Source organism: Camarhynchus parvulus, chromosome 4, assembly GCF_901933205.1.
Source record: "Camarhynchus parvulus chromosome 4, STF_HiC, whole genome shotgun sequence".
Classification (NCBI taxonomy): domain Eukaryota; kingdom Metazoa; phylum Chordata; class Aves; order Passeriformes; family Thraupidae; genus Camarhynchus; species Camarhynchus parvulus.
The window spans coordinates 39,211,436-39,223,816 of NC_044574.1; the positions used below are offsets into that span (position 1 = coordinate 39,211,436).

The 12,381-nt window shown below is 40.5% G+C and overlaps 1 protein-coding gene across 1 annotated transcript; it reads right to left on the bottom strand.

Annotated features, from left to right (window-relative positions):
* Positions 1-1,927: 1,927 nt before the first annotated feature.
* APELA (apelin receptor early endogenous ligand) lies at positions 1,928-7,304 on the bottom strand. Its single transcript, XM_030947619.1, has 3 exons — positions 6,897-7,304; positions 6,347-6,456; positions 1,928-4,117 (listed from the first exon to the last, which is right to left on the bottom strand). The coding sequence occupies exons 1-2, from the start codon at positions 6,970-6,972 to the stop codon at positions 6,368-6,370; spliced, it is 165 nt and encodes a 54-aa protein (XP_030803479.1). The 5' UTR covers positions 6,973-7,304; the 3' UTR covers positions 1,928-4,117; positions 6,347-6,367.
* Positions 7,305-12,381: the final 5,077 nt, after the last annotated feature.

Genomic DNA, 12,381 nt, shown 5'->3' on the forward strand with positions numbered 1-12,381 from the left:
CATTGAGTCCAAGTTTCGGGGGGGCAGAAAGGTGCTGCTTGGTGAGCACAGGGGTTTGCATGTGCTCTGCTGCAAAGCAGTGCTTTGCTAACCACCAACACAGCCCTGCTCTGGTGAGGTGTGGCAAAGCCACAACGCTGTTAGTCTGCACAACTGAAGTGATACTCTTTATGTAACTACAGCTGCTGAAATCCATTGGTATTTGCAGGTCTTGGTAAGAGTTGCCTGATTGCAACTGGGGCAGTAGGAAGATAACAGAAGTAAAGGAATGTTTCCTAATATATGCTAAAACTGTACCTTAAAAATTAAAATAATGTATCATTATTTTATCCCCTTTTTTATTATTCAGTGCTACCCCAGTAGCTTTTTATTTCTGTAAAAAAACCAATATATATGGTTTTTAAGTCTGAGAAATTAAGTATTCTGTGCCACCTAAGGAATATATTGGGTTTCCTGAAAAATGTTCACATTATGGGGTTTTAATAATTTTTAGATGAAATGCTGAACAGTACTAAATATTCTGTACACAGGAAGGAAAAGATGTGATGGTCTCTTGTGAATGCACAGCTTGCATGAGGGAAAACTCTCAGTTGGTATTTCTGTTTTGTCTTTCTGAATTGCTCATGGTGGATATTCTATATAAACACTTCAGTATTTCACTCCTTGAAGGAAATCACTGATTGTAAAAGATTTTTAACAGGGTTTTCCTGCTATAAGATTCTACACTAACATGTAAGTAACTAACATGGAGTTAAGCAGGCTTGCTCTACGGGAAGTCCTTAATCTAAAAAACAAGGTTGTAGCAAGGACCACAGACTTTAGCAGACAACAGTCTGAACAGGTAACTCAAGACATGGAAAAGCAGCTTCAGCCTTAGAATGAGTTAGGCTTTCTTTCTAAAAGCCGTGTTGCCCTGTTTGTGCTGTTGGAGTGTTTCCTGCTTTGCACAAATATTTTGCAGCTGATCACTAGGAAGAGAAAGACCAGTAGAAGAGCAAGTAGTGAGAGATCAGTGGGCTAATTGTACTTTGATAGTCAACATTTGAAACTTGTTTGCCATACTAATGTTTCTCCTGATAGATGTCAATTTAAATATTTTGTGACCCTTAGCAAAATTTGGCTTTGTGTAGACACTGAGATATTTATAGCATGTGTATGTGGCGTAAGGGAAATATTTCCAGTCTTTATTCTCCTATAATTTCCTTTTTTCCATACTGGAAAGGGAAGAGGTGAATTGTTTATTATCCTTTGGGAACATGCTAAACTGTTGTTTCTCACCAAAGCCTTGCATTTACCTCCGTTTCCTACTGACCTGCTGTTACAGGACTTAATGAAATGTACTTTCAAATTAAGTTTTCATTTTCCCCATGTTACAACTATCTACAAGACAAGGAGTTAATTCAATGTTTTAGAAACTCACATTTTTCCTTCCAGAATTTGAGGTCTTAATCTATCTTGGGATCAAGTCTTGCTAGATTACATCTATGCAACATCAGTTCTGACTTTGAATAGAGAGCAATTTGTACCAGTGCAAGCTGCCTTCAAATGTACACTGGTACATGCACAGGGAGAGATCAGTCAGTTTGGCTGTTGCAGCACTGTGTCCAAATTATTCAAATTTAAAGATGTGATTACACTGTTATCATGCAAAGCCATTCTTACCACAAGCCTTATGTTTTGCACATCAAATGGAAACAGATAGTCTCAACAAAGTCAAATGCAAATCTAACTTGAATCAAAATTTTGCATTTTTAGAAAGACAGAAGATGTCAGGAAAACTTTTCCATTATTAGCTATCATTTGTGTCAGAAATTGAGTAAAAAATTTTCAAACACTGATTCTTATACGAATCCACAGGGAAAATAGGCAAGTTCTCAATTTTCTTTAGATGCACTGCCTTTGACAGCTGAAGAATACAGACTTTGAGGAGTGTACAAAATTTATTTCAAATAAGATATTTGAAATGCATACTATCTTTTTACAAAATATACAATCAACCAGCTAGTTGATAAACATATCTATTGAAGCTCAGAATTAATTCCTTTTTCAAAGCAGATTTGATAGTATCAGAATGCCTTTAAAGAACAGATACTTAGAATAATTTTGTAGACTGACAGTGGGCTTCCTAGGGTGCTGTTTTATTTTTACTTCTGTGAAGGGCTATGCATTTATAGCTTTTTGATAAGATACATTATGTATTTTTTACCATTTTATCAAAGTTAATTGAATGATTGTGGTTATATAAAAGATCCAGTGCCACAATAGATCCATATACTCATTCATAAGACATAACTGTAAAATAGCTACTCTTCACCTTTCTTGCTTTCCCACACTCTTTACCTGTAGTTCTAAACACAATTAGCCAAGGATACATATCAAAGCCAAGTTAAAATGAATAATTTTAAAACCATATAAGTGGTGGAATGCCTTTTTGGAAAACTGCTTTTTTTTTCAAGACTCCAAAGGTTTACCTGCAGGACTGCTTGTTGTTTTAGATAAGTTTGACCATCTTTTAGTGATGGTTTTACACAACTCCAGACTGGGTCTGAAGTTACATTTTAATTTTTTTTCATAGAGAGAAATTTGTAACTCCTATTAAACTCTGCCAGTATTAATTCAAGTAAAGTTTCAAGTTCTTAGAGATAAGATATATGCACACCGATTAGAAAGTTTCAGCTATCCAGCTTGTTTGATTGCTGTTTTTTCAATTATTAGATACTATGTGTTGTAAGAAAAAAATAGTAATACCAGATTTAAACCATGACACTTCTGATCTTTGACCGTCTTTATATATTTTGTAAAAAATGTTGGCATTTCAAGTCTAGTGCAATGACTTAAAACTCTGGGTATGTTTTATTTTCAGGTTGTTTCAGTTATGCTAATGAAAGGGCTACCACGTTTTCCTTTATATGCAGGTAGGTAACTTCTGCTGATATAGAAGGCAGATGTGAAGCATGTATTTTTTAAGACCAAAACTCAGACTAAAAGCTCAATGTATTCTTGACCTCCAGTGCTGAAAAGAACAGCCTGTTTTCTGTTTGAAGTCATCATTCATTGTAGTGCAATGTTCAAATATCCCATTCATTTAAATTACAGGAATAGAGTGCTATGCAACACTAGGGCTGACAAAACAAAGGATTCTTTTCAATGGTCTATTTTTATGCTCTATTTATAATACTGTAGCTGGTATTTTAGGAAAACTACTATTAAGCAAATAGCTCTATAGTACTGAATTTTCAAGCATGTTTAAACTGTCTGGTTTGGCAGCCCACTTTAAGAAAACAAATGATAGGCTTTGCAGTAACAGCTCATTAGACAGGAGGATGGGCTTGACCTTAAGGCCTGGCTTGAGAGATCTGAGTTATCAGTTTTGCATGACCCTTGGCTAATCTCTTATCTCTGTGTGCTTCAATTCTCTATCTATAGAATGAGGGATAAGACTCTCTTTGCTTTCTTATATTGTAAACTCTTACTTTGCTTTCTATACATGAAGCCAGTGGGACCACTAGTGTGGTGCTGGCTTTGGTGCAATTACAGTAATGCATTCTATTTTATTATTAAGGTAATTAATAAAAATGTAATGTTAGATGCTAAAGCATGTATGTATATATTATTAATATATAAAAGTATAAACAAAAAATGGACTTTCAGAATTCCATACTCGAGTCTGATACTATTTCATCCTAAACACAGCCCGAACTGAGTAGTCAACAGCACTTTCAATTTCACTCAGTCTGAATATTATGTATCACCAAGAGTGGCCTTGCACTGATCCTTCCTTTTTCTGCCACTGGAAATCTAGCTCAGATCACAATCTGCCTGGTGTTTGATTTGATCTTTAACTTTCACTAGTTATTGTGAGAGCCAAATCATTTACAGGGAATGATTCCATCAGGAAAGTTCATGTACATCCCCCATCACCACACTTCCCCCCCTCCACCACTTCTTAGGGTGTGAGACAGGGGCCTTTAGTCCAGGTCTAGTGGAATGTGACAGACAGGACTGTGGAAGATGGCACTTTGGTGGCTGTCAGGTCAGCTGTTGCACTTTTGACAAACTTCTCTTATCGGTTTAACTGTTGCTCCTTTAAAACACTGAAAAGTCCGGTATGAAGTTGCTGGGGGAAAAAAGAAGAAAAGGAGATAAACATTAATGAGAGATTTAGTAGTCTAAATAAGTTTCATACAAAACAGAATACATTACTTATGAAACACATGGATGAAATTTGGAATAACATTTCTTAATTTGGAAATTTCAGCTACAAAGTTGAAGAAAAAAAAGACAAAAGCAAGAAGGCTGCTAATATAAAATTTTCTTTCTTTCTTTTGCCCCGTGCTTGTGTATGGAACTGATGAAAAATCAGATTAAATCTACTAATTTCAAATGCTGCAAGAGGCTGCTATGCTCATTTTAGTTCCCAAGCACTAGTTGAAATTCAGGCTTAAGGGTGCATCCTGTTTGCATCTGCAAATGGCTCTATCCATATGTACAACTCCACTGAGATCAATAAGATTACTCATGTGAGTCAAGCAACCCAGGCATGTCAATATTTGCTGAATTTGGACTAAAACTGGAAGGGAATGTAAACGTAGGTGGTAAATCCTACTTAAGATAAAGGATAGCACCCACAATGACTGAAGTTAAGAGTTAGTTCTGGTGCCTGTCTCCCCTTACTCCCTGGTAGAGGTTTACTGAGTTCTAAACAGCTGTATAAAGCAGAAGGATCTTCAGCTACATGTCTAAAAAATTTGTTAGAATTAGTAAGTACACGATTTTGTTTGGTCATCAACTTTTGTTACAAGAAATCAGCTCCCCAAAGAAAAGATGATAACATTGAAAATACCTTTCATCTTCATATTCTGTGAGGAAAGGAATTCCCCACAGAATATGAGGGGGTATATGCAGCTACTGCAGTCTCAAGCAAAATGCATTCATTATATGAGGCTTCAGAGCACATTACAGAAAGTGTAGGTGCTTTCTACACAATTTCCAGACATGGATGTTGAATGGGAGGAAATGTACTCTTTTTAATAACTGAAGAAAATAATTCTGAATTGATTCTCGAAGCCACTGGGCCTAAATCCTTCTATCCTTTTGTCCATTCAGTCTCTACCTGCTGAGTGAATCGATCCAATTGCTTATCTTTTTAGGTTCAAACTTAAACTGATGATGGAGTATCATTTAATCTGTCTGTTGTTTAAATGTAGCAGTGAGGAGACATGGCACTCAGTAGTGAAGCATCCTTCTGGCATGTCCTTTCTACTTGCATCTCAATTCTGCCACTCTGTATGCAGCCCATCTGAGATTCACTTTAAGATATGGCAATCTTTTTTTTCAACCTTACAAACTTGCCAGTTTGGCATCCCCTATGCACATTCCATGTGTTTATGGGCCAGCCCTATAGAGTGGAATGGTACCCTTTTGCATGGCTGTTTTGGGAGTGGTGTAGGTTCTTTTCACCAGGGCAGTTTATGCATTGACAAGATGTTTGGTATAGGGCTGTTAAGTTTTACTTTAGTCTCCTTTGCACTGTTAACCGCTTAGTAAATCGAAACATCTTGGCTCCAGAGTGCAGATTCTGCCACCGTTTATTTAGGATGCTGACATGCCTGGGGCTACAACATTATTTTAATATATAATGAGTTTCAAAGATGCAAACCTACTAACTGTATGTTTTATTCATTCTTAAATTGCAAAGAGGGCCCGGTTTCCTTTTGATGCCTACCCTATTAGCATATGCTACCTGTGTGCTTCTGCAGTCACTTAGTATTTGAATGTATCTGCCCTCATCAGCTATAAAGCATCAATGTTTTGCACTTGTATAGCCTTTCATCCAAGGGGCCGAAAGTCTTTGGCTGACAATGATTAAGAATTACAGTCCCCTTTGAAGTGGGTTGAGTGCTGCTACCTTCATGTTACTGACGGGCAGAGTGAGGTGCCTTCGCCCTGCATCCAGCACGGGGGAAGTGTCAGCGCTTGCAGCCCGGAGCATCCTCTGCTAGAGCCGCTTTACCCAGCCTTTGCACCAGTGACACACTGGCCCCGCAGCTTTGCCAACAGCCTCGGAGGGCAGCGTTCGGCCCGATTAGCGGGATCAGATGTTTTTCGCTGCCTCAACAAGGCATTTGACAGGCGGGGTGGCCTGGAAGGGGGACAAGGCGGCAGCGGCCGGCGGGACCCACGCCCCAGCCCCGGGACAGCGACCGCAACTTTGGCAACTCCAAAGCCCCATTTGCAAACCAGGCGAGGGGAGCCCGTGTGCAGCCATGCCTCGCGCGCTGCTCCAAAGGCAGGAGTGCATTCCCAGAGGTGCTCCCTCCCTGCGGCCCCACACGCGCGGATTTACCTGGCCGCGCTCCGGCGGGTCTCAGGGGAAGGGCACCCTGGAGTGGAGCGGCATGCAGCGCCGGTGGGAGCAGCCGTGCCGGTGCAGCTTCCTGCGCAGCGCCAGGTTGGCTGCGGACAGAGAGAGGGAGGGAGGGAGGGAGGGAAGGCAGGCGTGAGAGGGGCCGCCGGTGGTGCCGCTCTCCGGGACGGGCCGGCCCCGGCTCTCCCCGGCGCTCCCCGGTGCCCGTGACCGTGCCCTCCCGTGCCGCCGGTGTTTCCCGGCAGCAAGTCTGCAACAGTTGCCACCTTGGGTCCCTATTTATCCCTGTTCCTCCCCCCAACTCCCCGCCTCCCCAAAGTTGCCAGACTGGGATAGGCGAAGCATCTTCTCCCGCTGCCGCTAGAAGTAGGGATGAAGCGCACAGATGGATGCGCCAGGTCCAAACTCGTCCCGGAGGTCACAAATCGCGTGTGGGACGCGGCCGGACGAACACGCCGGAGCTGCCCGTGGCAGGCACGACCTCCCGGCTCCCTGCCCGGCACAAGCATCACGCTGAGGTATCGCCTACCTGGCCGCTGTCCGCTGGCTGGGAGGAGGCTCGCCAGGAGCACGGCCACGATCCAAAGCAGCAGCTGGAGCCTCATGTCTGCAGTCAAGGCGGAGGTGTGTGTGTGTGTGTGTGTGTGTGTGTGTGTGTGTGTGTGTGTGTGTGTGGAAATGCCCGCAGAGCCGCCCGGGGTCCGTGAGGGGCCGTGAGGCAGCGCCTGCAGCCCCAGCGCTCACATGCCCGTGACAGGCCGGGCAGCCAGGCCCGGCCCTGGCGGGGTTAATGACCAGGCAGCGCCGAGGTTCCCGGGCCGCGCTGCGCTCCGGGCCTGCCTCCCTTCCCTTCTCCCTTTCTCCCTTTTTCTGTCACTCCCCCTTATTTTCCATAAGCAAACAGCGCAGGAATGAAAAGCCCGTGTAAACAGCAGCTCCTGTCAATGCGTAGGGGCCTCTCGAACAATGCGGCCGCTCCACTTTAAATTCAGCCCGGCCAGGAAAAAAACATATGTAAAACAAGCCCCGATGTTCCCTCCCACATTTGCAACTGTTTAAACTTTGCATTGCCCATATTGGTCCCACATGCAGACACCAATGGCAGGGGCAGGAAATGCCCTCCCGACCTTTGTTCCCCCTCCCCGAAAGCGGGGGCAGGGAAGCCCCCCAAGCATGGCCCTTGTCCCAGCTCAAATGCTCTCTCTCTTCTCCAAAATACCTGCGAAGTTGTGGCCATTCAAAGTGAAACAGGCAGTACTTAAGGCTAATGGGTGTCCTTTGTACCGTCAACTATTTTTAAAGGATCAGAATATTCAGGAATTAATTTGTGATTTTTTTTTTTTAACCGTGTAGGGCAAAATAGATATATCTGTTCCAGCAGGGCCGGTTTGAGGCCAGCAGTTTTGGATGGGACATCCATTTGCATAGCCCACCTGTACATTGCATTATATTTATACTTGATTATGACGAGAGCTCGCTTTAACAAACCACTGAAGCCAACTGGTGCAGATACCCACGCCTGAAGAGAAAAAAGGCAAAACCTGTGGAATTTGGGAGCAGCACTGATGGCTTTGAAATTTAGTGAATTACTGGCATCAGTTGAAATTCGACTGGTCCTTTTTTCCAACCTGCTGATTTCTTGTGATGAGGTAGCACCTAGTTATTTGGAAAAACAAACCATTAAAATTTGTTCCATTCTGGGAAAAATTTCTGTTCTAAAACATGCAGGAAAAAGTACATTTCTATATAAGCAAAGCAAAGCATTACTATTATTACTAGATAACTGTTACTGAAAGTTGGATAAAGTTGTTATTTGCCTATTTCCTAAAAGAGTGGAAAATATAGTTGGTTTGTTGGGGGGGTTGAGGTTTTTTGTTGGTTTTGTTGTTGTTGTTGTTGTTGTTGTTTTGTTTTGTTGATTTGTTTTGTTTTAATTCAGTCACCCCTGTATTGCTTTCCCTTATCAAGGGCTTTCCTATTTTGTTTAAAAACCTATTTAACTCAATAGTGCATGCTACTCCCCCCTGGTAGAGTTATACATCATTACTTGGTTACTTAATTTGTCTAGGTAAAGTATGCTCATATCAATGAAAAGACAAATTGCAGCTTGAATACCTGGAGGAAATAGTCACTAAATATTGTTTTAAAATTATACCAAGACTGCTGAGGAAGGTGTCTCAGACAAAACAGGAAAACAAAAGGAAAATCCTCTGCTGGTTGATCAGATTTATCTGTTAGAGGAGACACATTCCACTGTTCTTCTTTACAGCCTGGTGGTCATTAAGTTCTCTCTTTGTGATTTCTGGCCTTTAAAGTGAACTTTTTTTTAATATTATTGCTACTAGCTCAGCTGAAATCAGGGTCCTGTGGTGGCAGTGGCAGAATTTTCTTAGGGGTGTTATATCAAGTACAAATGTGGTGGAGTAGGAGAGGAGTGCTGTGCCTAGATCGCTCAACGAGTTTGTAACAGAGCCAGGGTTACATCCTCAATATCCTAAATGTCATTCTGTCTCCACTAGTACAGGTTTAGGGGTGTGTTCTCTTGCTCACCATGAATGAGAACACACTGGCCACCTCATTCATACAGCCTTGCAAATGACCATCACTTTCATTCAGCAGGTGAGGTTCAGGCTCATAACCTTAAGGTGGAAAGTAGTATAGACTTCAAAGTGATAGGGACTCTGCAGAAAGCTAAAAGGCAGAAAGAATGCATAGACTATTGCCAGTCCCTCGGGCTATCCAGGCCTCTTCTGCACCTGAATGTGGTGAAGTTTAGTTCTGAGGTCCCATTAAAATTAGGGGACTTGAGATAGATGCAATCATTAAGTGCAATATTTTTGGGGTTTTTTTTTCCAGTTTTGTATACTATAATCTGTTAATTCCACTGTTAACTCTCTGCCAAAATTTACAAATGTTTATTTGACCAATAAAATCCAAGTCACTATAACACGAGCATGACAGAGTTATGATAATTTTCATGTAAGATACAGTAATAATTCTATGCTTCCCCACTGAAAAAATTTCTAAAACGTAATACAGCCCCACTCTAGAGTTTGTAGTTCTTTTGCAAGTAGCTTTCCTTCAGGTACTTACTTTCACGTGCTACTTGAAATTAGGCAAATAACAACTCGGTAGAATGTAGTGATGTAATGGTTCTGCCCTTTTCACAGTGTTTGCTGGTGGGGTTTGTGCTGGCTTGAGAGGAGAGGGAATGTAAAGTGTGTAGGAAAGCTGGAAGTCTGTAGATAACACTTTATGAGCTAGAAGAATTGGTTCTTTGAATCAAAAGCTTTCCTTCTCTTATAATCTGGAAGGAGCATAATAAAGGAATGATTATTTCAGCATTTATTATCTATATCATTGCTACTTCTCCAACAGACATTCTCTTTCCCATTTCCTCCTTGATAGGATCAAATAGTCAGATTATCTGTTTACATCCAGAAAGTGAAAAAATTAGTTAGCATATTGCAGAAACAATTTTTAAAGTGTTGAGTAGGATCTGCCTTTCCTGAATATCAAATATTAACTGTAAGTAACACACAACATTATCTTCTGCTTAACATATTTCAGTAAGTACTGTATCACTCTGCTGGTCATTAATTGTTCTGGGTGGCACTTTCAGTTGAGTGGCTGCTACAGTCTTATTTGGGGAAAAATGTTGAAACCATGGTGCCATTTCTAATAATAACATTGGAAGAAATAAGGGAAAAGTGGCTGAGGGAATATCAAATCATTTTGTCACATATAGAGGAATAAAAATTATCTTGATAAATGAAAGATCAAGTTACTGGAAGAACAAAAGATGAAATAATGTGAGGAAGCAGTAAAATGCACAATATTAAGAAATAGAATATGCTTGGATGATTACAACAGGAGAGAAAGATACTTGGGCGCCTCCTAGTATGGAGTAAGAGATTAATCAGCATTCCCTATTGCTCTGCTAGTCAGAAATTGGATACTACTTTTGGTTTGAAGGCCAGCAGATAATTATCAACTTTAGCATTTATTGTTAATATTTAAAAACATCTTTCAAATGCCATCAGTATAAAATGTTAAGTGATGCTTCTAAAGTACAGGAATTAATTGCTATATATGTCAATACTGGTTTCAATCCTGGTATCTCAGATAGCCCTTGGACAATAACTCTTCCTCTCTTAGAAGCCTGTAAAAATACATAGATCATTGTGGGTCTCAGCTGTTTTATAAGAAACCATGCTGAATGCTCAGCAGTGATAGTAACTGATAATAAGAGAAAATTCTTGTTTATTTTGACTTGAAGCTGTCAGATAAGATATAATACCAGAGTTTCTAGTCAGATTTTCTAACTTGGTTTTCCCCAAATTAATCCATCCTGCTGATCCAGAGGAATTATTTCACTTACCAGACAAGATCTGGGATGAACATGTTTACGGGTCAAAAGAATTTTATGAAGAGTATCTTCAAGTCAAATTGCAAGTGTCACAAGGGAACGTTCTCAGCTTTTCCTTGCTCCTTTCTATTACATTGCAAGATGGTAAGTGGGCTGTGCAACAAGCAAAATTTTAAAAATGCAAAAAGATCATGTGAGTAACCGCTTGAAAGGAAGAAGTTGGCCAAGAAATGCTCACAGGGATAAATTTTGAAATGTTGTTTAGGTGTCTGTGACTTTATTTTTAACCACAAATTTCAGTGAGGTTATTATCTCATGGTTTTATAGGGTCTATGTGCCTACCATGAATATAAAGGGTGTTTTTTCTTCAGCCCAGGGTACAGCACCAGATGCCAAACACAATGTTTGCCTTCTTCATTGACTGTAATCATGAAGCCTACTTTTTCTAGGCAAAACTCATTAGCTCAAAAATTATGATTTCAGGAGAAAATTATGCGCTTTGTCCTGTATTTTATCTGTTCTTGGAAATGAAAACCTATCCAGAAACAAAACTCTATTCCTCCTGTTTACCATTTTATGTTTTTTTTCTGGAGGCACAAAAAATCCACTTCCCTGCCTATTAGTGCTCACTGCCTTTCCTGCCTGAGGGGACACTGTGCTCCGGAAGAAAAAGGTAGTCAGCAAGCAGAAGGAATGTGCACTAGTAACCTGACACTGGAGACAGATGTGCTCAAGGAAAGGAAATGGGGATGGCTCAGACCAGGCTGAACCGTGCATAACGTTTTTTTAATGTTTTCTATGTGTGTTGCAGAGATGCACTACGTAGAAAGTACATTTTCTTTAATTTTAATCTGGGAAGAAAGATGCTGTGTTCCTGCCGTCATTTCCAGGTTCTTACTGCAACACAAGTCATAATTACAATTATTAGAATAATGATAGAAGTAAAACATGCTCTGGTAGCCTTAGTCTGTCTTACTTCTGTGACCCTACAATCTGTATGGTTGATTTTTTAAAATACAATGAAATACCAGCCCTGCTCCTAAATAATCCTAAATTATGAAGTCCCTCCTAGAGGGACAATTTCATCAGAGATAATTTTTTCATTTTTCAAAAGACAATTTCATCAGATACCTACTGAACTGTATTGATGAATTTTCTTTTTTACTTAAGGAAAATACATTTATATGAGCTCCAAGGTGCACTTATTTTTCTGTTTCTTTCCATCCCTTAGAAGTAAATTTGATTCTAAGATTCATCTAGGAAATACATACAGCATATTTCTTCCTAATAGGAAAACAAAGAGGTCAGCTCTGGAGCAGCAGTGCCTGTGATCCCCACCAGTGCGACCGCATGTTCCATTTCAGGCAGCCCATTTGGGGTCAGATTCTTCTCTGGCACTGGTCATAATTTCAGAGCTTTTTTAATTTAAAGAGTCATTTATATTGTCTTGAAGAAATGATGTTCAAGAAAAACCCCACAGTTCTTGCAAAGCACAAGGTTCTATAATAAATTTTAATTTGCTGGTTAATTTTCAAACATGTAACCCCCTTGCCTATCCAGACCCTTCATGCCCTAGGTTTCAGCAGGGAAAGTATTTTTAAAAGTATGTTTTTCATGTTATTAAGAAAACTCTGAGAAGTTATCA

What these genes read in the sequence shown, in the direction of transcription:
- APELA (XM_030947619.1), bottom strand. Translation starts at nt 6,972, where the DNA reads ATGAGGCTCCAGCTGCTGCTTTGGATCGTGGCCGTGCTCCTGGCGAGC. An exon ending in AGCCAGCGGACAGCGGCCAG is followed by an intron (nt 6,457 to 6,896) that starts GTAGGCGATACC and finishes CTCTGTCCGCAG; the next exon opens with CCAACCTGGCGCTGCGCAGG.